We start from the raw sequence: 24,147 nt of genomic DNA, 5'->3' as shown, positions 1-24,147 counted from the left end.
CTTGCAGGGCTGACTCAGCTGTTCATCATTTCAAGGAAAGTACGAGTACCATTGTATTGATTCTTATTACGTGTTACTCAGTCGCTAAGGACGGCTCACTTTGTGCTGTGGTGAGTGTCACCGGCATCCCTCTCACCAAAAGGCCCTGGATGTGTATTTTTTCCTGTGAATGTATCTTTTCTGAGAGGTTATACATAATACAATGAATAGTCTGTCTCCTAGAAATCAAATTAAGAAGATGACTTCATGTGCTTTTTGCTAATATTGCACAGAATATTTAATTTCCAGAATGTTAGCATATAAACCTCTTCCAAAGCAGGTAAAAAACATCAGGGTCAGGACTGATTTGCATATGGCTGGGTTCAAACTGGAACGGCACGGTGAGCAAAAAAACGATGGATTTAGGCCCAGATCTCTGTACTGGGGTGAATGTATGACATTGTTCTGCATTCTGTCCATCAACTGTTGTTTTTGCAAAAAACATCTCCTACCTTACTCCAAGGTACAGTCTTCTGGTTTATAAACATGAGTGTGGAGTAAATAGTGTTGAGGGCACCTCTCCCTTTCCTTACTGAAGGAATGCTACTTGGGGCGTAGTTTTTCCAAGAGGCATCTAAGTTGGGAGTCAGCATATCACTTCCTAAAACGGTCCATCATTTATAAAGGTCAGAGGTGAAAAATCTGCAAGGAAAATCTCTTGGAGAAAAGAGAGTTTTAACAATGCCCTCTTTAGGGTTCTTGCCCTACTGTAGTGCAAGCCATTTATCTGCAAAGGCAAGTGACAGTCTGGGCTCTTGTTTTCTTGGAAGTGCTCTCATGGACAATAAGTTGCACTTAGCTGCTAAACTAGTGCATCAAGGCAAGTTCTCAGCATATGTTTATTGGGGTTGCCGTACAGCTAAACAACCCCCATTAATCGGTGTCTCACCATTTCAGAGCACGTACACGCTGGTGAGGTGTTCATACAGAACCGCTGAGATCATATTTTTTACAAACTTTACTCTTTCTATGCGTGTTTTCTATTTACCGAGAACAAAGGAAAATTACCATGGGAATTAACTTGGGTCCCTCTGTATGTTAAGTACCTCAAAGCGTTTAAAATTTTACTTGATTTCCTAACAACATCATCAGTATAATCTTGAGATCAGAAGTCCAGACTTTTCTGACCTAGAAACACCTATTCTCACTGGGAAAATGAGTACTTTTGAGTTGTTTAATGTTTTCTGAGGCAAGCATGCATTCCTGAATCAGACTGCATGACCCAGTGTGTAGTAATTGTAAAGCTTCAAACCCTGGTGGCACAGCACACCTTCTCACTCTTTCTATAGATTGTTCTCATTTTGCTGATATCTATGTGTCCCCCCTCTTAACTTTCCCTCTGTCATAACTTTTTTTTCTCCTGTCTTTCTACTTTTCAATTCTAACATTACCTAACCTTTTTGTTCTCAAGCGTTGTCTTTTTTCATTGACAAACATAAGTTCAAATTTTGTTTCACTTTCTCCCCTTCACTCATTTGCTTTTTCTCCCTGCTTTCTGTGTATTTGCCTCTCATTCCCCCTTTCCTGTATATTCATTTCTCTTCATTTTGCAATCCTTTCTCTTATTCATCTTCCTCTCCTCTGTTTCTCTTTCCACTCTTCCTCTCATTATTTCCCCTCTCCTCTTTTTAATTTCCTCTTTGTTGCTCTTTTTTCTCTCCGTCGCTAGTCTTCTGCCTCGTCTCTTTCTCTGTCTGACCATCACCTAGGCACTCATCCTCTATTTGCTTTAATCTGCCTGTGATCACTCTCATTCTGACATGGTTTATCTTTTTCCCCTCTCTCAATTTCACTCATTCTCTCTCTCTCACTTCCTCTATCTCTCTCAAGCATACACACACACATAATTTCTTATTCTTTCTCTTTTTTCTCTTTCTCTGTCACCCTTTATCCTTCCTGTGGATATCATTATTTCTATTCTGTTGCTCGCCTCTCATCCTAACTCCGACTACCTTTCTCACGTTTATTTCTTCCCCCACACACATTACCTCAGTGTATCTCTCTATCTCTGGCCTCAATACTTCAATATTTATTATACCATACTGATTTCAGACTCTGTCCACGCAGTTTCTAATTTACCCCATTACCATGAATGCAATCTGCCCTCGAAATCTGGCATCTGTTGATTCTGCTCTACTAAGCACTCTGCCCCAATCCCGCAAGCTTTTCTGAGACTTGTAGCTTTTCTGAGACTTGTTATACAAACATATTTATACAGCAACGTGCAACATTTTTAATTCTATCTTTTTCCTTCTTAAGTGGCATAGCCAATAGGTCTCGCCTTTGGGACCTTATAAGTGTTTATCCATGCAACACTTGATGTTGTTGCACCAAGGAGATTGTGCTGGATAACTAAACACTTATAAGGTCCCAAAGGCGAGACCTATTGGCTATGCCAATGCTTGTTGCATCGTGCCTTCATGTAGGTGGGATGTTATTTGGTTTGTGAGGAAAGCACATGTGGATTCTTCTTGTACCAAGATTCCTCAGTCGACAAATCTTTCCTTCTCCAGTAAGACCCTTTTCATCAGGGCCTCCTTTATCCATGTAGATATTGTGTGTTCCTGAATATTGAATTTGCCATTTGCTTCAAACAGAATTCTGAGGATATCTTCACTGGTTATTTCCATAAGTGAGGTGATATGGTGTGGTAGCCTCAGTATATTCGTCCATTTCAATGTTTTGGCTGTCAATTGATATGTACCGCGGTGTGAATGTTATTTTATTTGGTGCTACTTCCTTTTTTGCTAGCTGGGTGGGATGGAGCTATAGGTATGTGCCCATAATGCCCCTGTTAGCTGATTATCTTGTCCTAGAGTTTGTTGCTCCATGCACACTTGTTTCTGCAATAAGTCCCTTATGGCCCTCTTTTTAGGATAAAGGACATCCGAGCCACCTGGTTCTTCCTTGGGGCGGTCTGAAGCAGTGTCTCTGGAACTTGATTGCATGCTGTCCAGGGCCACGTGTTGAGCTTGTGTGAGAGTCTGGCTGATTGCGTTTAACAATGTGGCCGATTCTTTGGGGTCTTCTGATTCCTGTTCCTTAGTTCATATTTTATTTGTAGAAAATATTGGATAAAGATTGTTGGTTGGATTGACTTCATCCTTCCGTGGTGGTGAGCCGATGTGATGAACCATGAGGCGACTGTCCCCAGCTCCTTCTTAGTTGGGCATTTTTTTTCAACATTTGCGGTTTCTTTAGACGTGTTTTAGCCTGCCTTGTGTTGGGTCCTAACATTCTCCTTGGAACTTCTTGTTACCAAGGGAGATGGAACTTGGTCAATCGGGGCAGTTGGAGTGTGGGACTTGAGGCGGATGCTGTGTACTCATCCAGTCACCCATACCGCAGTAAAGGACTCTCACATTACCTGCGTCCTTGTACCTTGTAGTGGTTTGATGCCCAGGCTCGCTACCTCAGCTCCATTTCCTATGGACTTTAGGAAGTTGCTACATTAAAATACCAGGGTTTAAGCTCATTATGACCGTGTTCTTTGCTGAGTGCTTTTCAAACAAAAAAGTCAGTAACTCTGATATAGCAACCATGCAACCATTTTACATTTCTGATTGTGTTCAGACTATTCTCAAAGTATATAATCTGGATACATAAGCGAAGGTTGGACAATTTAATTGTTTTCCTGAGGTGAGGCTCCATGACATTGCGCAGATAAATAGATTTTCATTGTTTACTTTGTGTCTTCACCTAGACCTATGGCTACAGAGAGTCATCCGATGAGCCTCCTTAAGGAACCTTCCTCACTGAAATTGCCTGCATCATCCACAGTTACATAAAAAGGTCCTTCACAGTGGTGATTGCATCTAAAAAGATATGTTAATTCAACATTGTGTGGTGTTTTGGGCGCCATGAGTTTCTTTGTTGGGACACCATGATACTCCCACAGAACCTTCCTTTATTCCAAAGGCTCTGTAAAGAATTCAGCTCAACTATGACCTCATCCTCTCAGTCCTGTTCCTAAGACTTCAGTCCAGCAGAACTATCAAACTGTCTACAGGCTTGATGTTAGGACTTGAGATGTTTTCCATGTCTATAACTTAAACGATAATTTTGACTTTGCTAGAAGTCTCCTTCCTTTTGTCCTATACTGGTACAGCACAGGAGAACAAGCATACCTTAACCAGTGGGTGTCCAGGCCATGGCGTTGTGCTTCTCCTAAGCTGAGGTCCAGCATTGCTTGAAGTTCAGGAGCTTGCAGCTGACCACATCATCTGGTCTTACTTCGCTCAGCACAGGGTCTCATAGGATTTCCAAAAGACAAGCGTGTGAGGAATCCCAGGGATTCCTTCTTAGCCTCCTCAGGATTTCAGACCTCTTCCAAAGGCTTTTTGTGCATGCTTAGTAGGAGCCCATGAGTTTCTCGTACTTCCCGGAGCCATATTCCACGTAGTGGTAAGTCATAATGACGCCTCTGGTCTCCACTGGTTATTGAATCCCTTTCTCAATAAGCCTGTGAAAACTGCCTTATTACCTGCTACTGCCAACATGTCAAAATCGGCATGTTCACAGGGTATTTATGGAAAGTGCTAAGTCCATAATATGGACTGCGATGCTTGTACTGACTTTATTTTTATAACCACCTTTAAACAAACTAAGTGTATCAGAATTAACATTAAGGTACCATGTTTCTTGGTTATACATTTTGTCCTAATTTCTGTTAGTAGCTGTATTGTATTTAAGTGAAACAGGTATATATGCCAGTCCACTTTCATTGTTATAAAGATTTATGCTGGTGAAGGTGTAAACCATAAATGTGCTGTCGACCAAAACTCTTTGTTTAACCTGAAAAGGGAAACTGCAACCCAAATCATTTCTGTATGCTGCTGATAGGTTATCTAATGTGCACCTCATAAATCTGTTTTACAGTGTTTAGGGTAGGTTTTTGAGCAGTGTTGGCTTTTTCCTTTGTCGTATTGTAAAGTTGTAATTCTGTTCAAGTACGTTCTTGCCTGTCAGCCTGCATTTCTAAATGTATCCATGCGTGTTTTCCCCTTAAACAGTTGCACACAGACAAAAAGCAGATCAGCGTGGGCTTCATCGGCTATCCAAATGTTGGCAAAAGCTCTGTGATCAACACTTTGCGTTCTAAGAAAGTCTGCAATGTGGCTCCCCTTGCCGGTGAAACCAAGGTAGGACAGGCATGGAGTAATGTGTTCAAAGGAAACTATGGCTCTGATTGTGTTTTTTTTAATTAAATTATTTTGTTAGAGCAATGCATATATTTCCCATAGGATTACATTAATAGCAAAAGGTATTGTGTTTTAGATACTATCATTTGAGTTGTGACTCATTTTAATTAATACGAGTTTATCTTATTCTAACCTAATGGCCGCAAGCAATTGTATTACAGGTAAAGATAAAATCACTGGATCCCTGTGGCAGTGGCTTTGTCATGCTTGTTTTTCCATCCTCTTCGATCATGGTTAATTCCTTCTTTGAGGTTCTGTCGATGTTTCAGACTAGTTCTTTAGAGGGGGAGATTTGGTGTGAGACAACCAGCATATATTTGATTCCTGCGGCATATCAACTAGTGACTCCAGTGCTAAGTTACACTCAAGCAGATGGAGGTAACTAAATTGAAGTACAAGGACATGTTCATGTTACGAAATACATGCAATGATATGGTAGGTCCAGTTGAAGAAACTCGTTGTTTGTAGTTGTAGATACAACAAACCTGTGATAATCAGCGTAACAGCAAGAGTCCATCAAGTCCGATAACTGAACACTACGTTGCTGGTCAATACCACATTCCAGATGCTCATAATCTAATGGCCACAAAAACAGTAACACCTCAAAGCATTAGACAAACACCACACGCATATGTAAGTCCAACTAGCATACAATTCTAAAACAATAAACAACAACTCCGAAACAACAGTGTCACTGTTACAAATTATTCCATCCCCAAATACCCTTATTTCTTTTTCTCCATCCTTTTCCCAATCATCTGAATCGAAAAAACTCTTCCAAGCACCTTGGGATGGCCAAATACTTGAGAGACTTGCTTCCATTGATGCAGTTCCACAAGGGTCATGATCTTTAAATATACTGAGTCAAAAAGACAGAAGGATTGCAACCTCTTCTGGACATTTTTCATGCTGAATGATTTGCTGTTAGACATGTTCAAGATCGCGACTTAAGCACAGGCTTTAGGTGTGGTTCAGAAGGGCAACAATTTGTTCAGTGAAACCAGGGAGGGTTAACAGCATGCTTTGTCTATCAGGCCACAGATCTGTAAAGTTTGTCTACATGCCACCTCTACTATCCTTATCAAACACATGGTAGGTTGAAATAGAGGGGTCTGTGGCCCTCTAGGCTTCTGTCTGTTTACTGCTGTGTTGTTGGAAACATATCACAGGCCTCCCATGCACCGTGGGAGACTCAGAAAAGTTGAGAGGATGGGTTTGTTGTGGTAAGAGACATCAGGACAATAATCCCACTTTGAAGTGATAGCTCAGGGTTTCACTTTAGCCTTTTCCTTGCTGTTCAAAGCCTTTCATGACATCAAGGAGAAAAATGTTACTTCCATGCCTGTTGATTAAGGTCATATGTGTGCAACAGTTGCACACACTTTACATATATGCGGTCAAGATAACTGCAGATTTTTGCTGCTTTTACCATAGCTCAGTCTTAGTTTAGCGTGGAGTGAGATCCTCTCTAAAGAGTCGTGATTCTAGTATTCAGTCAGACTTTGATAACAATTTACACCTTGTTATTTCATTGTAAGGCCTTTTTACTAATATTGTTGTCCACAATGTGTAAATGAAGGATATGAAATGTGCATGTACCTCGGAGCTGTATTTCAAGTCTGAAATTATCCCTTTTTGCTTCTTCAAGTAAAAATGGTTCTTTTCAAACCCTCAACTTGGTGGTTTTATGCCACACCACAATATTTCACTTGTTAATATCCATTTTTTGTGCTGCAGAATAAAAAGGCAGAGACCCTTTCCCAAATTACTGTAGGAACTTAACCCAGAGGGGTACTTTTGAATCTGCTGATATCTGGAAGGTGACCTCTTTCTTACAAGCCATAGCTCAAATAAGTTGCTATTCTTTTCTACAGGCTAGTCTGGAAAAGTATTATGCAAGGTTTGTCTTACCCTCCATGACTTGCAATGAAAAGTCATTCAACAGTTCATTCATTCTGATCCTAAACTACTTCACACATCTCAGTTACCCAAACAGGCTCATCCAGTCATTTTTCTTCAATACATGCCAGATTTTCACGATAGCTATGCAGCAAAACAATCACACACAAGTTATAAATGGAACATACTGGGGTGCCAGAAAGCATCACTGTGGCACTGAGCAACCCATGTCAGCACTCCTGCTTATAAGAGGCGACCAGATCCATGTGCGTCTTCCAGTCCCCGCCTACACAGCATACCCGGCACTTTTCCAAACAGGAGAAATTAATTGCATGTATTTCTTCACGTTTGTTTTAATTTTAAGCAGCAGAGCAGCCTTGTTATTAAGCATTAGAGCGGTCCACTCTTCCTGGCTCTGTAAGGCCATCTGTTTTACTTCCAGTGTTTTTTGTGCATTTTAATTTCAAAAGCCAAACGGGACAAACTGAGTGAATTGACCCATACATCCACAAAAGGCCGTAGACAGACTGATCGAGTGCACCAAGAAACTCGTACTCTTAAACAAGATACTTCAGCTGAGGCAGAGGCGCAACTAGAGACAAATTTTGGGGAGGGGGGGAGGCTAAGAAAACATTTCGGGTGGCAGACTAATTCTTCAAGCAATCGTCAGAGTGGAGCTGCAGGGGCTCTAAGAAGGCGTGACAAAACAACAAGGCCGCACTAACAAGCAAATGGTGTTTTAAAGACCTGCAAAGTACTCTGGTGCGGCTGTGTGTGCCTGGGAAGCTGTTTCATCCCGGGCTGACACACACGACGGGGGAGGGGGGCTGAAGCCCTTTGAGTTGCGTGCCTGATCTGAGGCCCTTGGAATTGCCGTGCGGATGCTTTATTCTACCCAAGCCTGGCACACTCGTTCTGAAATGCTGCATTTTTCGTCTTCTGGAAACTGAGTGAGTAGGTCCAGCAGTTACACAGTACGCACTGCAGACTGAGACACCTATCGTGCAGAGGGACAGAGTAGGCAAATTACCTAACCTCCAGCGTACCTAATAATGAGTAACACTTGGTGCTCGAATGCCCTTAGGCCAATTTCACGCTAAGACACAAAAAGGCCAACCCTTCACACACACAGAACTTACCTGCTGGGCGTTGGAGCACTTGGAGCACTGGCAGTTGTCGTCGTGGCGGTCGGAAGTGTGGTGCGGTGTGTGTGGCCAGACAAAGTCCGGCCAGTATTTTTAATGGGACCTGGCCTCACCCACCAACCTTGGCAACCAATGTGTCTCCCTGAATTTAATGGGGCGACTCACGTTTGGAGCTGCTTCCTTCTCGGGCCGAAATTGCAGCTTGGTTTGTAACGTTTTGGCTCCATCAAGTGGCCAAGTGGTGCAACAACGATGAAAATCAGTGACACTCGGGTTAATCCGGGTCAGCTGATTTTCATCCGGTAGGGTACTGTCGGGCAGAGTCGGTTTTAACCGATTTCCAGACAGCCTATATATAGTGCACCCTGCCTTAGGGCTGTAAGCCCTGCTACAGGGGTGACTGACCTATACTGCATGCAGTGTCTGTAGGCATGGCACATAGAAGGTGTGCCATGTAGTGTCTTCACTTTTCTCTGCACCACGGCACGTAGCCTACAATGACATTTTGCATGTTGGTGCTGTGGGGTCTGGTAGGATGGCACGATACTTGATGCAGCCCTTAGACACCCTCTTTAGCTTCCCTGCCTTCGGTACCACGGGTACTATTTACTAGGTACTTACAGGAGGTGCTAAAGGTATTGCCAATTGGGGAACAATTGTACAGTTTTCTGGAAGGAGATGTGGCACTGGGGACCTGAATAACAGGACCCCAGTGCACTTCTGTCAAAATTGCATCAGATGCCAGGCAAAAAGTGGGGATGACCATGTCAAAAAGGGATATTTTCCTACCCTCAACACATTTTACATTTTTTAAATGGCCCGGAGAGCTAATTCTTTGACTGAGGGCTTTCAGAACTGAGGAAGTGTGACATAATATGACTTTGATACGTTATTTTGTAATTTGCGTTGTCTTAACCAAGGGTCAGTGCAGTGGTAGCTTTATGAGATTTGAGCAAAGGTGCAAGCGTTGACACTGTTCCACAGTATTTCTTGCTGCATTTTTTAAGTAATACAGGATAAATACATGAAATAATGAATAATAACATTTGAAAAGTCACCACTGCGTTTAATTGGCTACTTTAAAGCTTGAAATTGTGGGTACTACTTTGAGCTATTGTAGAAGAGATTTCCACAAGAAGAGGTGAACCACAGAGAAATCCTTGCTGAATTTTGATTTAAATGTAAACCTCAGGTTAGCCATCAGAGCTTTATCTCGGCTATATGACGTATGCACTGCCCAATAGGGAGACGTGTTTATATAATAAGTTCTGAAGATCAGTAACCAAGTTTAAATCGTATCCAGCCATTATAGCTCAAAATTTGGCTGGAACACTTTCTATCTCAGCCCTACTGTTGCTCTCACCGCAGAGAGTTACTGCTAGAAACTATTCCAGCAAATGAATCGTATCGCTGCACTGATACACTGTGATGGTGCTTCCTTGCTGTGTCACTTAGTGTATCCTTCCATCACAGTGCTTTAAATGGAAAAAAATAAGTGCAGGTACACATTAAAATGAGCTAGAGGTGTGGCAAGTGGGCGGGGCTACAGGAAGATATGATCATACATAATGAATTCTGTACAACTTGCAGCACATATCAAACCACATCAGAAATGCATTTATGTCAACAAAACAGATTAACACAAAATGAAAGCCAATCAGGATGATATGGTAACATTTCCTTGTTTTGTAATATTTGCTGCTTCTTAATGACATCCAGTTATTTGTTGTTGTTTGGCACAATACTATAAATTCTTAAGTGTGCTCACACACACAGAAAGAAACAAGCACACATGTACAGAAAAGCATTCCACACAGTCCCCTTAAAATATCCCCTTAGAGTATCCTGATTCTCTCCCTCTTCCTCTCACAGAAGAACAGGCACACACATGCAGGCACACACAAGCAGGCAAGCACACAGCCATATGCAAACACTCACACAAAGTTTCAGGTGGGATTAAAGCCATTTTAAACTCCTTACCTCCCAAGGCTTTTTTAATAGCCGCTGTCAGCCTGCTGCCTCCATACCTGTGTTTGCACAAATCCACACGAGTGTGAATGTGATTAACAGCACAGGGCCTAAATGGGGCCTCCACTGTCAAACACAGTGTGATTGTGAACACAGGGACATCATGCATACAAGCCCATGCTGAATAGTTTAGCTGCAGCTCAGCTCAGGAATACAGTGGGCTGTGGCTGTCAGATAGGTTCCAACGCTGACAGCCTAGTGCTCACCAGCAGTTGCAGCCAATCCGCCTACCTTTCATGAGTACCGTTACTCTCCTCACAGTAGAGAAGTGCAGTACTTACAGTGATAAAAAATAAGAAGTGCCGGTAGTCAGTACCTGTGAGGGCTGACCCATTTAATGCACCGCCACTGCCCTTTTCCCTACGACCAGGCTCTTCCTTACTCTTGCTGGTACCGTGTTTTTACATCCACATGTCCGCTCCACTCGCCTCTCATCTTTACCCAGCCTCTAATCTTCTCTCCTGGTTCTGTCTCTTACTCCCACTTCTGCCTTACTCTCTCCACAAGTCTGTTACATTTTCTCACTGGGTTTTTCCCTACTTGTCTCCAGTTCTCCCCTCCATGCTGTACTCATCCCCTAAGTTGACAGAGAGAGAGAGAGAATATTACAGTTGACAAGAAATATACCACACTTTTGACTTTACACAAATTTGTGTTAAAATACAATTTCTAAGCACATTTATGATTGCAGAACTCAATAAATAACTGGCCTTTTTATCTGAAAAAGTGGCAATGCTAACTTCACCCTTCACCTCACTTCTTTACATTCCTCTGCACCCCTGATTGACAGTGCAGGGTATGTCTAGAGACCCTGCCCTGTTAATCACAGTGTGTCAAGAGCCCACTCAGACCCCTGCAGTTTAGGAAACTGAAATTGGTGCTGCCGGTTTCTTCAGCAGCGACTCTTCAAAAGGGCGGCTACTTCACGGCTCATTTACTTTCAAGCTGCTCGGAAGCCCTGCCCTGAGCTGGAGGAGATGCCTAACCTGAGCCTGCCGTCAATCAGGGTACCGGTACTCTCCCTGTGTACAGAGAAGTGTTGGTACTGACGGCCAATAAATTCGGAAGTGCCGGTACTCAGTAACGGTGAGTACCAGCCCATTTAAAGCACTGTCCATCACTCACTACGTTTTGTGAGTGCTGCCCAAACACTTGACGGCTTTGGCCTCACCACAGAGAATCCAATAGAGCTATCATCACAGCCGGGCACATGCGGCCCTCAGGCACCCACCCCACATTATCCCTAATATAAGGGCTTTTTTTAAAGAAAATCTTTAGGATAGTCATAAAATCTGAGCTTTCTAACATTCGACGTTGTTGTTGTAATGTGGCACTCATTGTAAATGAAGTCATGTTTGCTGCACTGTTGACAAGGCACTGTACACCACTACACAGTTTTCCGGGCAGGAACTCCTGCTGCTGCCCCTTTCTGATATTTGGTTACAACAATTTAGTATGATATACATTTATATAGCGAAACCAATTGCCCATGGGCGTCAAGCCTCACTTAAATTGACGTGAAGATACTGACTGCACATAGAAAAAAAAATACAATAATGATAATTGCTTTTTGCACCACACGTTTTCTTTACTTAATCCTCATTTTAGCTTCTCCTGGCTTATGGTTACTTGTTTGACGGACCCAATGTAAGGTCACAAACATTTTTCGAAGGTGAACACATTTGTTTTTTTTCATGGCTGTTATCGTGCTCATTTGGAGTGACTTAGCAGAGAATGCGTTTAAGGCCTACATGCTATTATATCCTCAGTATAAGTTGTCATTTAATTCCAAAAGCGTGATTAATAGCAGTTACCACCACATCCGAGTTAGGAGAGCAGTGAAACAAATTAGGTAACCTCTGGTATCTGTTTACTTTTACCTGGCGACTTTAGCTTGTGAAAGCGACCAAACTCTCTGGGTGAAAGGCCAGGCAAAATGAGGAATACCGTGGGCATCAGATTGGTAATTACTATTCAGTCCTGGTCTCTCGTTAGCCTTTGTATGGATTCCCCACTTGGGATGTTCAACTCCTGTGTGTTAACCCGATGAGTAGCAGGCCAAAGGTGGCTAGGTTCACCGCTCACAAAGGTCTCCTATTAAATGATACTACATCTTTTACTCTCAGTGTTACCATACTTCATACTTCGATATATTTACCTCTCTATTATTCAAAACTAATCTCGTATTCCAAACGTTTGTTTATTCCCATACTTTTGAGGTAAATTATCTTGTGTAGTTGGTGATTATTGGTCAGCATGAGGCCTGACTTGCACACATACATCCTGTGAGTTTTCATAAAAGTTTCTTTGTCTGTTGCTCAGGTTGTTTAAACTTCTGGTAAAGTTGTGAGCTCCAACTTTAGGGACTGTGGTAATTCAGCTTGATGGCACTTTCATTTGCAGTGAAGTGCTCTGACAGTTCAAGAACTAAGTTTAGTCATGCTGTTTCTTCTTCGATAAACCTTTGTCCATTTTTTTATGCAGGTCTGGCAGTATATCACACTGATGCGCCGGATATTTCTCATAGATTGTCCTGGTGTTGTGTATCCATCGGGAGACAGTGAGACTGACATCGTATTGAAAGGCGTTGTGAGTATTGTGTGGTTCTACATATTCAATTGTGTTTTTATTTTAAATCCTCTATTGTACCCTCCTCCTCAAGCCATCATACCTTTTATTCAATGCTTGCATGCACCCGTTTAAGCAGGTGTCACATCATGGAATGATTAACTCATTCTAGGAGCAAACTGGATGCATGTGACCTGTAACTACCTACATTTATTAAGGACTAATGTGCCCTTTAAACTAAGAGTAAACTTGCGTTAAATTACTAACATAACGTGTATTTGTAAAGTGCATGTTCACCCAAGGGTATCTTGGCGCTGAATAACAGATGTTTATTGAAACCCCACTCAATGGTACTCATTTTACCGATCTCGGAAAGATAAAAGGCCGATTGGACCCGCTGGGATTTGATCTTGTGACCATGAGGTCGAATGCGGGCCCCTACAGTGGACGCATTAGTCCATTAATCCACCAGATTCAGCTGTACTACATTAGAAGACCATTCACATACAACGAGCTTAAGTCTGCACATCCAACTGTTTATTGTTAAGACCACTACAGCTGTGGTGGTTGTGTAATGTCAGGCTATAAGCCTTAATGCTAATTACCTCAGTGTGGCGTGAGGCTTTTTATGGTTCTATATGGGTTATTTTTACCTGCCCATACTCTTAACTTTTTGTTTGTACTCCAAACCTTTGGATGAGCAGCAGGGCCGACTGGCTGTAGCGGGCACCGGGCGTTTCCCCGGTGGGGCGCTAGGGTGGGGGCAGATTTTGGGCCCCTGGTGGCTGTTTTTGTTAAAGGGCAGTTTTTGCAGCATAGCTGCAATATTGGCCCCTGGAACAAAATTGTCCCAAACTGACCCTGGCAAACAGCTCGGCCGCACCCCCAAGCCCTGGGGGAGCCGTATGAGCACTTTACCAGGGCCGTTTTTGGTTCCCAGTCCGGCCCTGGTGTGCAGCCTTGAGGTTATGAAGATGATGATCTGACGTTTTACCCATTTGAACATCTCTGTCAGCACTTACTTCTCACTACGACCATTCTGAGTTGGCACATCCCTTCTTATTCTGGCCAAGACCTCACATCTCCTCATCTGTGTTGCATCAGTCTTTCGTAATCCCGTTTTGAGTTTGAACCTTCTCAGTGCCCCTGCTGTTATTTACTGGCCTGCATCCACCCTCTTCCCAGATGCCTAACTCATAAAGCCTGTCAGCTGCTGGGTGGGGTTCATGTGCAGGTCCCCCTAATTTAATATGAAGTACCCTTCTCGCTAATCTCCACTGAGCTTCCACATGATATAGCCTGCCGCTGAGCCACAGTGGAATACTGGGCAGTGCTTTAAGTTCGAATCAGCCCGCAGGGGTGTCTCAGCACTGAATTTCCTTATGGCATGTACTGAACTGTGCCTTTACCTGTTACCACATTTGAGATGCAAGATAATCCATACATTTGGTTAATTTCCTCTAGGGGATGCTGGTGTAACCATCGTTTGCCTTAACTTATTTCACACTTTCATTAACATGTGTTGACTAATAGCGGGTGTGGTTATAAAAACTGAATTAATACCCATATGCATGTCCCTGCAGTACCTTGCATATTCTGCTTTCTGCTGTAAATTTTTGTGTGGTTCACAAAGGGAGGAATCAGATTATATTTTCAAGCAGGGTCCTTGATCGGTCATGTAAAGTAACTCATGGATTTTCTTTGCCTTGTTATAAAATGATACAGAAAAGCACATTTGAGTCCCTTGTGACAGGACTGGACTTGTATAATGTTTCTGATTTTATATGAAGACCCATTTAAGCATTGTCTTGTGGTTTTTGTTTTAAAATATGTATTCAGGTTCAAGTTGAAAAGATCAAATGCCCAGAGGACCATATCAGTGCGGTACTTGAGAGAGCCAAAACCGAATATATCAGCAAAACATACCGTATTGACTCCTGGCAGAGCCCAGAGGACTTCCTTGAGAAGCTTGCCATGCGGATGGGGAAACTGCTAAAGGTTTGTTTCATTTACAGATAAGAGTGTGGTGATCTAGCGCTCAGCCCACTTTTGTTCAAGTGCGTGCTTTCCAAAATTAGTGAGACTCTACCAAGTATATTCGTCGGCTCTTTCCGTGTTGGCATCAGCCTATTTTGGAGAAAGCAATATAGTGTAGAGCTGAACAGTTACCAATGTGCAAACTACTGTTGTAAACGTACCCTTTTTGCATGGTTGTCCCCTCACTTTTTGCTAGATACCGGATGCCAACTTGACGGAGTATGTGCTGGGATCCTTCTAACCGGGCCCCAGCACCTGTGTTCTTTTTCAAAACTGTACCTTTGTTACCCACAGTTGGCACACCTATGGGCCACCTTTAAGTCCCTTGTAAAAGGTACCCTTGGTACCAAGGGCCTTGTGACCAGAGAGGGTCCTTGAGGGCTGCAGCATGTATTATGCCACCCTCCGAGTCCCTCACCTTAAGACCCACACCCTGCCAGAGCAGGCTGCATGTTTTAGTGCAGACCAAACTGAAGAGTCGACATGGCACACATCCGTGTGTGCCATGCCCACTAACTCTGCCTGTGGCATAGGTAAGTCACCACTCTAGCAGGCCTTACAGCTCTAAAGGCAGGGTGCACCCTCCCACAGGTGAGGGCATAACTGCATGAACTATAGGCCCCTACAGTGCCTGTGCCATTCACAGATATTATAAGTGCAGTGGAGCCATTTTGAGTACATGGGCTGGAAGTTTGTCAACCCGAGCTCCGCAACTCTATGATGGCTTTACTGAAGTCTGGGAAGTTTGGTATCAAACTTCCCAGCACATTAAACCCACACCGATGCCAGTGTTGGAATTAATGAGAAATGCACACAGTGGGCATCTTAGAGATGCCTCCTGCAAAACGACCAACTCTAGTGTGGTTCTGACTGGCCATCTGCCGCCTCCAGACAGGTTTCTGAACCACTGGGTAGAGAGCCCGCTGCTCTCTGGGTCTGGAAACAAAGCACGTCCTGACCAGAGGTGTCATGCCTCCTCCCCCAGGATGGGCAGGGTCCCAGAAGAGGGAGTTTCAAAGGCATGCCACCTTTGTTAGCTACCCCCAGCCTTTTGCTGCTATCAGCAACTGGCTCCCAGCGGTTCTGACCCCCCATTTGGGTGTGAGAACCGTTGGAATACCTAGCTAGGAAAGGAGGTGTGCCCACCTTTGACAACCCCACCCTTCAGGTGTGGGAGGCGAGGTGAAGCCCACATCTCAGTCCCTCCATCTTGTAGATGGGGGAACCACTCCAATCAGGAAGAAGCTTATGCCTCCTCCCACTGGAGGGTGGCATACTAGGGTTGTAGACCCCCCAGGAAAGGGGTCCATTGGTCCCAACCTGCACACCCCTGTAATGCCCCTTAGTTTAGTATATAGGGGTGCCTCTGAACCTTGCCTCTTCAGATTCGACGTAACAAGAAGAAAGCGGACCGGAGAGCCATGCAGCAGAAGAGGAGGACAATGACAACTGCTTTGGTCCCAGCCCTACCAGCCTGTCTCCTGCTCTGAAACCTCTGCAGACTAAAACCGGCGTGCCCTGCAGCCAGCAGCCTCAAGAACACCTGCCTTCTTAAAGAACTCTGATCTCCCATGCACACCGAATTTGTGCAACACCAACCAAGCCAGGACTCCAGAATCCAGCTGGAACCGCGAGTCCTCACCTCTCTGTACCTGAAGCCCATGGCCTGAGTTTGAGTGGCCCAACATGCCAGTGAGGTCTCCCTCGGCGATCCTGACCTGTGTTCCAGCGTTGAACTACGTCCTCCCCCCTTCTCCTCAATGCCTGTAGCCTCATCCTGAAGGGACCGATGCGAAAGGACACCCCAGCACCCGCAGCTCCGGAGTCCTGAGGTGCCTGACCAACGGTGTCCTTGTGTCCAGCAACTCTTCATCGTCATCGTCCAGTCATTAGTTCCCTTTGTCCAGCCTTCTGGCTCCAGCCTGCAGTCCTTTTCTGTGACCAAAACCCTCCATAGGAAAGCATTGGGCTCCCGACACCTCCTGAGCTCCCTGCACCCGCCGCCTCTGTGCTGCTGGTGGTGTGGACTTGGTGCTAAACTGCAACCCGCTTAGCCTTAACTTTAGGAGCTTGGCTCCCAAGACCGATTAGCCTGCCCATGAGCAGCCCCCAACGAGGTGCCCCCTAGCCCCATTGGCTAATATTGCCACCCTGCACATGCACCCAGCCACTCTTGTGCTGCTGGTGGTGCCTGTTGGAAACGGGTAGCGTGGTGCAGAGCGGGTGGGCCAAACTCTGGAGGAAATGTGTAAAGCATCCACGCAGTACACACAGGCAACACACAAGGCACACTACAAAAAGAGACACTACACAAGTGTTTGTAAGAATAACTTCTGTATTGTAGAAACACAGGATAGTAAACACAGTAATCTCTACACTGCGCCCACTGGCGCCAAGTCAATATTTACAGGGGGGGGATCATATACATGGCAGGGCCAATCGGGCCGCTGCCAGAACCATTGTGGCGTAAAAGACAAGAAAGGTAAGTCCATCAGCCTCAGTCCTGCAATAAAAACATCAGGGCATAACATTAAGCATTAGGCCGGAACACCTGTAATAAAACATCATGACATCATCATATACCTGAACATCAAGGATATCCCCTGAGGCAGGAAAGCTGTAAGGGGAAAACATTAGGCAATCACCTGTGGCATAAACATGTAAACATTTGGCCTACTTCACATGAGGAACACGTCATGCAGAACACCAACGCTGTAGCCCTGGGGGATAACAGTTACCATTAGCCTAGGACACTACACAGCCTATGCAGTAGGTACCACAACATATGTCCTGCCTCTCTCCTGGGGGGCTAAACACAGGAGGCATACACCTAGGCGCTAGACACCAACATGGCCTATCAACGCAGTGGCTTAGGGCATGAAAACCATATCTTTAGTGTTTCCACACATTATGCATAAACAGTAGATGCAGAACCACCAACCCTAAATGCATTACAGCCAGGAGCTGCTGGTGATTAACAAACTTCGCATCAGCACCCCCAACATTAACAACGGGGCATAGTTATAGCAGGACGGCCACTAGGCGCAATCAGATTAGCGGGGGTGCAGGCCATCAGCATAGATGCGATAGAGAGCAGCGGCGCATATCCGAAGTGCCCCCAACGCTGCAACTGCCCACTGTCCAGCGGGGCAGTTGTGTCCAACCAAGTCAGTGCCACGTGCGGTTGCCTCTGGGGCCTCACGCTGGGACTCCTGGGCGCAAAATGCCTCCTACTTCGTTGCCGCTGCCCGCTGTCAGACGGGGCAGCGGGGAGGACCAATTCAGGCACCGGGGGCGGGCACCGGCAATGTACCCCGACACACCCCCCTACCACATGACATAAGAGGCCCCAAAAGAACACTGGGCAAGCTGGAGCCCCCCTCTCTCTGGGGCTCTGAAATCAGGAATGCCCCTTCGTTGCAGCTGCCCACTGGCCTGCGGGGCAGCTGTGCAGAGTGCAGCAAGTTCCCGTAATGTTGGGGTCCACTCCGGGACTCTGAAGGGCAGGAAATGCCCCCAAAGCAAGTACAGGGCCCATGGGGCCCTCAGTGCAGCCCCAGGGGGCGGGCACCGACTGTGTGCCCCGACTTCACCCCCCACCAAGGCAAGGCTGAGCCCCACTCACCAGGCTCACTGAAGGGGCCCGCTCTTCACTTGGCAGGCGGGGCTCTCTCTTGCTGCAGGTCTGGACACGCAGGGCTCTCCTCAGTTCCTGAGAGCCCTGCCAGCAGCAGCGCCTTGCCGGACTTCACCCGGGCCCCCTCCTGGGACCCGGGGCTTCCGCGAGGATCCCGCTTACTCCCGGGGCTCTCCTCTTCCTTCCGGCCGCCGGTGCAGGGCACACGCAGGGCTCCCCCTCGCCCTACGGGAGCCCCGCCAACGGCAGCCCGTCTCCTGGCTTGGAGCGGCCCCCCGCGAGGCTCTGACGTCGTCCAAGCCCCGCCCACCTCCAGGCAAGGCTTCCGGGTCGCCGTGAGCAGCGCGGCGGCCCTCAGTGTTCTCCGGCAACACTCCGCCCGGGCCGGCGGCGGTGATTAGCGGCCAGATTAAAGTGCGGGGTGGGCACCCGCGTGATCGCACAATTGCGGGGTGGGCACCCGCGAAGAACTACGTGTGGGGGCACGACACGGGGTAGGCTCCCGCTGTGTTTTTTAAACCTGCCGCTCTCCCTGGCAGCATGTGGCGGCGATTTTTGGCCCACGGCGTCCGAAGGACACAGCGCCTCCCTTCCGCCTCAGCGCTTCTTCTCCCACCATGTCGGGGCTGCAGCAGGGATTCTTGGGCATGCGACGCTTCGCTGACTCGGCGCCGGGGGCACAGCGTTAACGCTCGAGGTGAGTGACCAGTTCTGGCAGAGTAGCACGTGATTGGCACAGCGCCCGTGAGCAGTGGCAGCTTCTAGCACTATAGCGCTTAGGAGGCACAGCGCTTTACCTTATGTTCCCCAGCAGCAGCGCTCACAGGTTCCCAGGACTGCAGAGGACAGCCACTCCTCTTCTCCTGGCACTTTAGGTGTAGCGCTCACGATGGGCTCAGTCCCACCAGGGATCTCAGGGACGACAGGTAGTGCTCCCCACCTCCTTCTGGGCACCAGGTGCTCGCAGGGCACTGTCAAGCAGGTGGAATCAGAGGGTAACACTCACAAGGTGCTCCTGGGCAGTCAGATCAAGCGCTCTTCTTAGCCAGGCGCTAGGTAGCAGAGCAGCAAGCACTACTGGGCAAGACCAGCAGTTAGTGGGTACTCATCAGAACAGGGCTGTAGGTCCTAAGAACCATCATCCTCTGCAACGTGGCACTCCTCCTGATACCGCAGCCTCCACTCCAGCAGCGGGGCTCTCACTAGCCCCGTGGACAGCAGAGGGGTTACAGTAGGGCACAGGGGCCAGCACACAGGCCCAGGTGGCGGTACCCCCTGGCAGCAGGTCCCCTCACTCTCAGGTCCACGCTCTGACTGAGCACATGGCAGCCCAGCTCCTCCCTTTATACGCCCCTCACCCCACCTACCAGACAGTGCCAGAAGCTTCTAGAAGCGTCTGGGGAAACTGGTTCTAACTGGCCTAGGGGGAGGGGTAGAGCACCCTGGGTGCCAGGCTTCCCTCCAAAATCTGGGCTTGCTGGGAAATAACGACTAGACTGTTAACCCAGCTCAGTCAGACGGCACAACCACACAGCCATGGCATCCATTTTAAGTTACAGGTTTTAAAATGGGGAAACTCAGTCTGCGTACACCTTCGCACAGCATTCAATATTTGCATTTACATAACATGTGGTTTCCCCTAAAAGCGAAAAATTCAGGGAAAAGGGCCAAGTCCAACAGTGCCCCTTGAGTGACAACCTGAGCTTTGGGGAACCTTGTTTCCACCCTCCAACCCCAAAACAGGTGCAAACCTAACACTTTGTTTTGTTGAACTGTCTTGCATTTCAAGAAAAAGCAACTTAGTGCCTTCACCAGAGTTAACCTGTTTACCAATGTCCTGTGTTGCTTAAACTGGGCTAGGAGTGTGTTTCATGCCAAACTAGGAAAGTAATCTCGAAGTAATTCAAAAGTACTCTAAATGTAATTTCAGGTGTTTTAGAATAGTTTACCAATCGTTTTCTCAACTGCATAAGTAAGCTAAATGTTCCTACCAAACCAGTGCTCACTGTCTTTTGAAAAGTAACATTGTATGAAGAGTTTAAATTGCCTGCTACTAAGTCAATCTTGGTTCTAGAAATAAAATAACAAAACAACTTTTTATACAAACAGTTGGTCTAGATTCAGTCTTTGAATGTGTGACATCATTTCTTGCCTGAGTGTGTACAACAAATGCTTAACACTACCCTCTGATAAGCCTGACTGCTCAACCACACTACCACAAAAGAGAGTAAGTTATAATGTACTTTAGCCTCTGCTATACCTTTGGGGATCCACTGGACTCTGTGCACACTATGCCTTACTTTGGTATAGTATGTACAAAGCCAGCTTCCTACAGATACTGAAAAACTGCAAATTATTACTGTTGAGAAACGCAATTTAGGCCCACCAGCGAGTGTGCTAGAAATTATAACAAGCCAGATTGAGGTTTCAGGAGAGAGAGAGGGACTAAGAACAGCTGGCCATATGTTCTGCTCTTGGTTAAGGTTCATCAGCTGCTAAAGGAGCATACATCCTTGGTAATAGAAATACTTACAGTGGGCTTTGTGTCAGCCCATTGCATATTATTGGTGGAGAGGTGTGGCTCACTGGTTAGAGGCGGCAGATCCGCAAGCAGAGAATCGGCCAGGGACCAGGGTTCAATTCCCAACGCGGCAGGGTCGTGGACCAGGGTCAAAACGGACTCGATAATTCTCGCCTCGGTACCTACTCTAACCAGGAACACACTCGGCAACTCTGGGCATTAGCTTGCCTCATCTCCACAACGGCCCCCCACATTCGCCGGGGATGCCTGGTTTCACCTTGGAGATACCCTGGAGGGACCATCTCACAGGGATAGCCAGGACGGGTTCCCCAGCGGTCTACAGCGCCAGGACGCCTCAGGGCAGCAGTGCGCTTTACAAGACACATACATACATACCTCTCTTTTCAACCGCATTTGCTTGCTTTTTAACCATTGGCTTTTCATCCTCTTATTGTGTTTGTACCTCCTCAGAGCATAGACTCCTTACCATTCTTCTTGTTAGATGACTTGTATCTTTCCACTTCATACATTTGTGGAACCACTTTTTTCTTTTGCTTTTAGCACTTCAAGAGTGCTCCAGGCTGCTTTTCCATCCCATCTTCTCCATTACTTCCACCACCTCTCTGCTTCCTAATTTTATAACAATACCCCCTACCTCCACCTCTTCCTTCTCATCACTGCTGCTCAGCAGGGGAACAATTATTTGCTTCCGTCACTCTCCTCCTCCTTCCTTTCTCCCTGCCTCCATCCTCCACGCTCTGCTTTTTATTTACTATTCTCTCTCTTCCCAGTTGTTCCTCTGCTGATCCCCTCTTCACTCAGCACCCCCTTTCCATAGTCTTCACTTCCTCCTCCTCTGCCCACTCCATATTGGCCACTGCAGTTGGCTTTGCCAATGGCAGTTGATTTTAGGGCATAGAAAGAGCTAGAGTGCTGCGTCGACACATTGTGTCTCGCACCTTGGAGGACATCTCAAAGTATAGAAAATAGCTTTTGCCTATTTCAGCATGTTACAAAAGAATTTGTCATTGGCAAACTCAGTGGCGTCATCTGTACTACTTTGGCAAAGAGAGATCTATTGGCTTCGCCAATGCTTGTTTCAGGTATCTCCAGTTTGTATTTGCATAGTTCATAGCGCTGGGAGATCTTTTTTCGCTCCAAACATGAAACTTTTCAGAAAGTCTCAGAGCAGCATTCTCTTCGCTGCCCAGTTCAAATCCCTTCTCATAGTTTGTAGATGGAAAACACTAGTCTTATTAATAGGAAGAGTTCGTCAAGGTCATTTTTAAAGATTTGCCTTTTGATGTTTCTTTTTTTAAATTGTCAGTTAAGTGAAAATAAAAAAAAGAAATTATATAAAATAAAAAGAACTGTAATACTAACCAAAAATATATTTTTAATCTATATGAATGGTATAATGTTTGGGAGATCTTTGGCACCCTCTTTTTTTAAAAATTGGGAGCTATTCCATCCCTCCAAAATGGAAAAAGGCTACATCATGACTGATTCATGCCAAACAAACAGCTTGTATCCTTAGAAAATTGCTGTGCTGTTTACCCTGCATTGAATCTTTCACTTCACTCTTACTTGATTATGCACGTTAACAAGCTCAAAATATGTGGCATTTGTATCTGAATAAGGTATTATCCAGTCACATATTTAGGTGAAATATGTATTTGTTCTTCTCACATTTTTAAATAATAACATTTAATTTAGTTCTCCAAAAGTTGGAGCAGTGTTCTTTAAAAGCATATTTTATTGTGAATAATGAACAAATGGCAGAATCACTAATATAGTAATGCAGATTAATCTCTGAGCATGCTGAATCTGTTCAGTTATACAATGCCTACATATACGCAGGCTGACTATTTACAAAATTCCCACATAGTCATAATTAAAAATAAATTATTCTTATAAACTGGCACCTTAAGCTCATATTCCAGACATTTCAGAGTTTTTTTCCTGTTATACAGCTTCCTGAGACTTGGCTACGTTTTTACAAGCCTTTCTTGATTGCAACACTACCATCAGAAAATGTATAAAATGCAGGCAGAAAAATTTGTTTTTGTTACCTAGACTTTTAGAAAATGCACTTTTTCCTATTTGGTGAATGTAGAATAAATGTTTTAAAGGCACTGTTCATCAGGGGCGTGGGGTGGGTTGTAGGAAGCTGGCTCTCTATATACTGCACTAAATGAAGTGCACTGTGTAGAGAGTCCAGGCAATCCATATTGGGTTACAGGGCTTCCTTCAAGAATCCCAAGTGCTCCATTTTGTGGTAGTGTGGTTCAGCAGCTTAAGCGGAGTGTTGAGCATTTGTTGTACACACACAGTCAATAAATGGGACACACATTCAATATAGAAATCCAGCACCAATTTATAAACATAACACTGTTTTTTATATTATTTTAGACACCAAGATCTTCATGATCAGGCAAGTATTTTTAAGCTAGGTTTTTAACATGTAAACACTGTAGTCGCGGTAATGTTAACATATGGAGAAAACATACACTGCATTGGACCACTTGTTAACGACTTACATGACTGATCTTCAGGACGTAAGGTAAGTAGGGCCCAAGGTCCAAGACAGCACCAAAAGGTCACCTCGGGTGCCCAGGTGCAGAGGTGCTTTTAGGTGTTTGGTGGCCCGTTGAAATCAATGGGAAAGGGTACCTGTAAAAATAAGCTGCAAACGGAGACTGGGGAGCCAGTAGGTTTGAAGCCAAAGGAGTCTCTGGTCTTTAGGGTCTCTGGAGCCAGAATGCACCGTTGTTTGATCTGGACTCAGGCTGTGGTGCTAGTGTGCATTGATCTTTGGTCTGACTGGTCGCTGTGCTCAGAGAGACACTGTTTCGGTGAACCCACAGAAAGAGGCTGCAGGCAGGGACTGGGGAAGCTGCCCAGCAGAATTCAAAGGTGAGCTCAGTTCTTGGGGGTCTCTGGGGGCTAGAGACACCATCGGTTCACTTGGACTAGAGCTGTGGGACTCGGATGCAGAGGTGCTTTGAGGTGACGGGTCGCAGCAATCAGAGGCACTTACTTCTGGTGACGACCTGAAGATGGGGACGGAAA

The 24,147-nt window shown here is 45.6% G+C and overlaps 1 protein-coding gene across 1 annotated transcript in view; it reads left to right on the top strand.

Annotated features, from left to right (window-relative positions):
- The window catches only part of GNL2 (G protein nucleolar 2), a 147,467-nt gene that overhangs the window by 74,013 nt on the left and 49,307 nt on the right, over positions 1 to 24,147 (top strand). Inside the window, exons 9-11 of the mRNA XM_085647901.1 lie at positions 5,052 to 5,180; positions 12,797 to 12,901; positions 14,720 to 14,878. Coding sequence (XP_085504027.1) covers positions 5,052 to 5,180; positions 12,797 to 12,901; positions 14,720 to 14,878 — 393 coding nt within the window. The remainder of the gene's footprint in view (positions 1 to 5,051; positions 5,181 to 12,796; positions 12,902 to 14,719; positions 14,879 to 24,147) is intronic.

The sequence above is a fragment of the Triturus cristatus genome, chromosome 3_2, assembly GCF_964204655.1.
Source record: "Triturus cristatus chromosome 3_2, aTriCri1.1, whole genome shotgun sequence".
Classification (NCBI taxonomy): Eukaryota; Metazoa; Chordata; class Amphibia; order Caudata; family Salamandridae; genus Triturus; species Triturus cristatus.
This window is presented reverse-complemented; position numbering and strand designations above follow the sequence as displayed.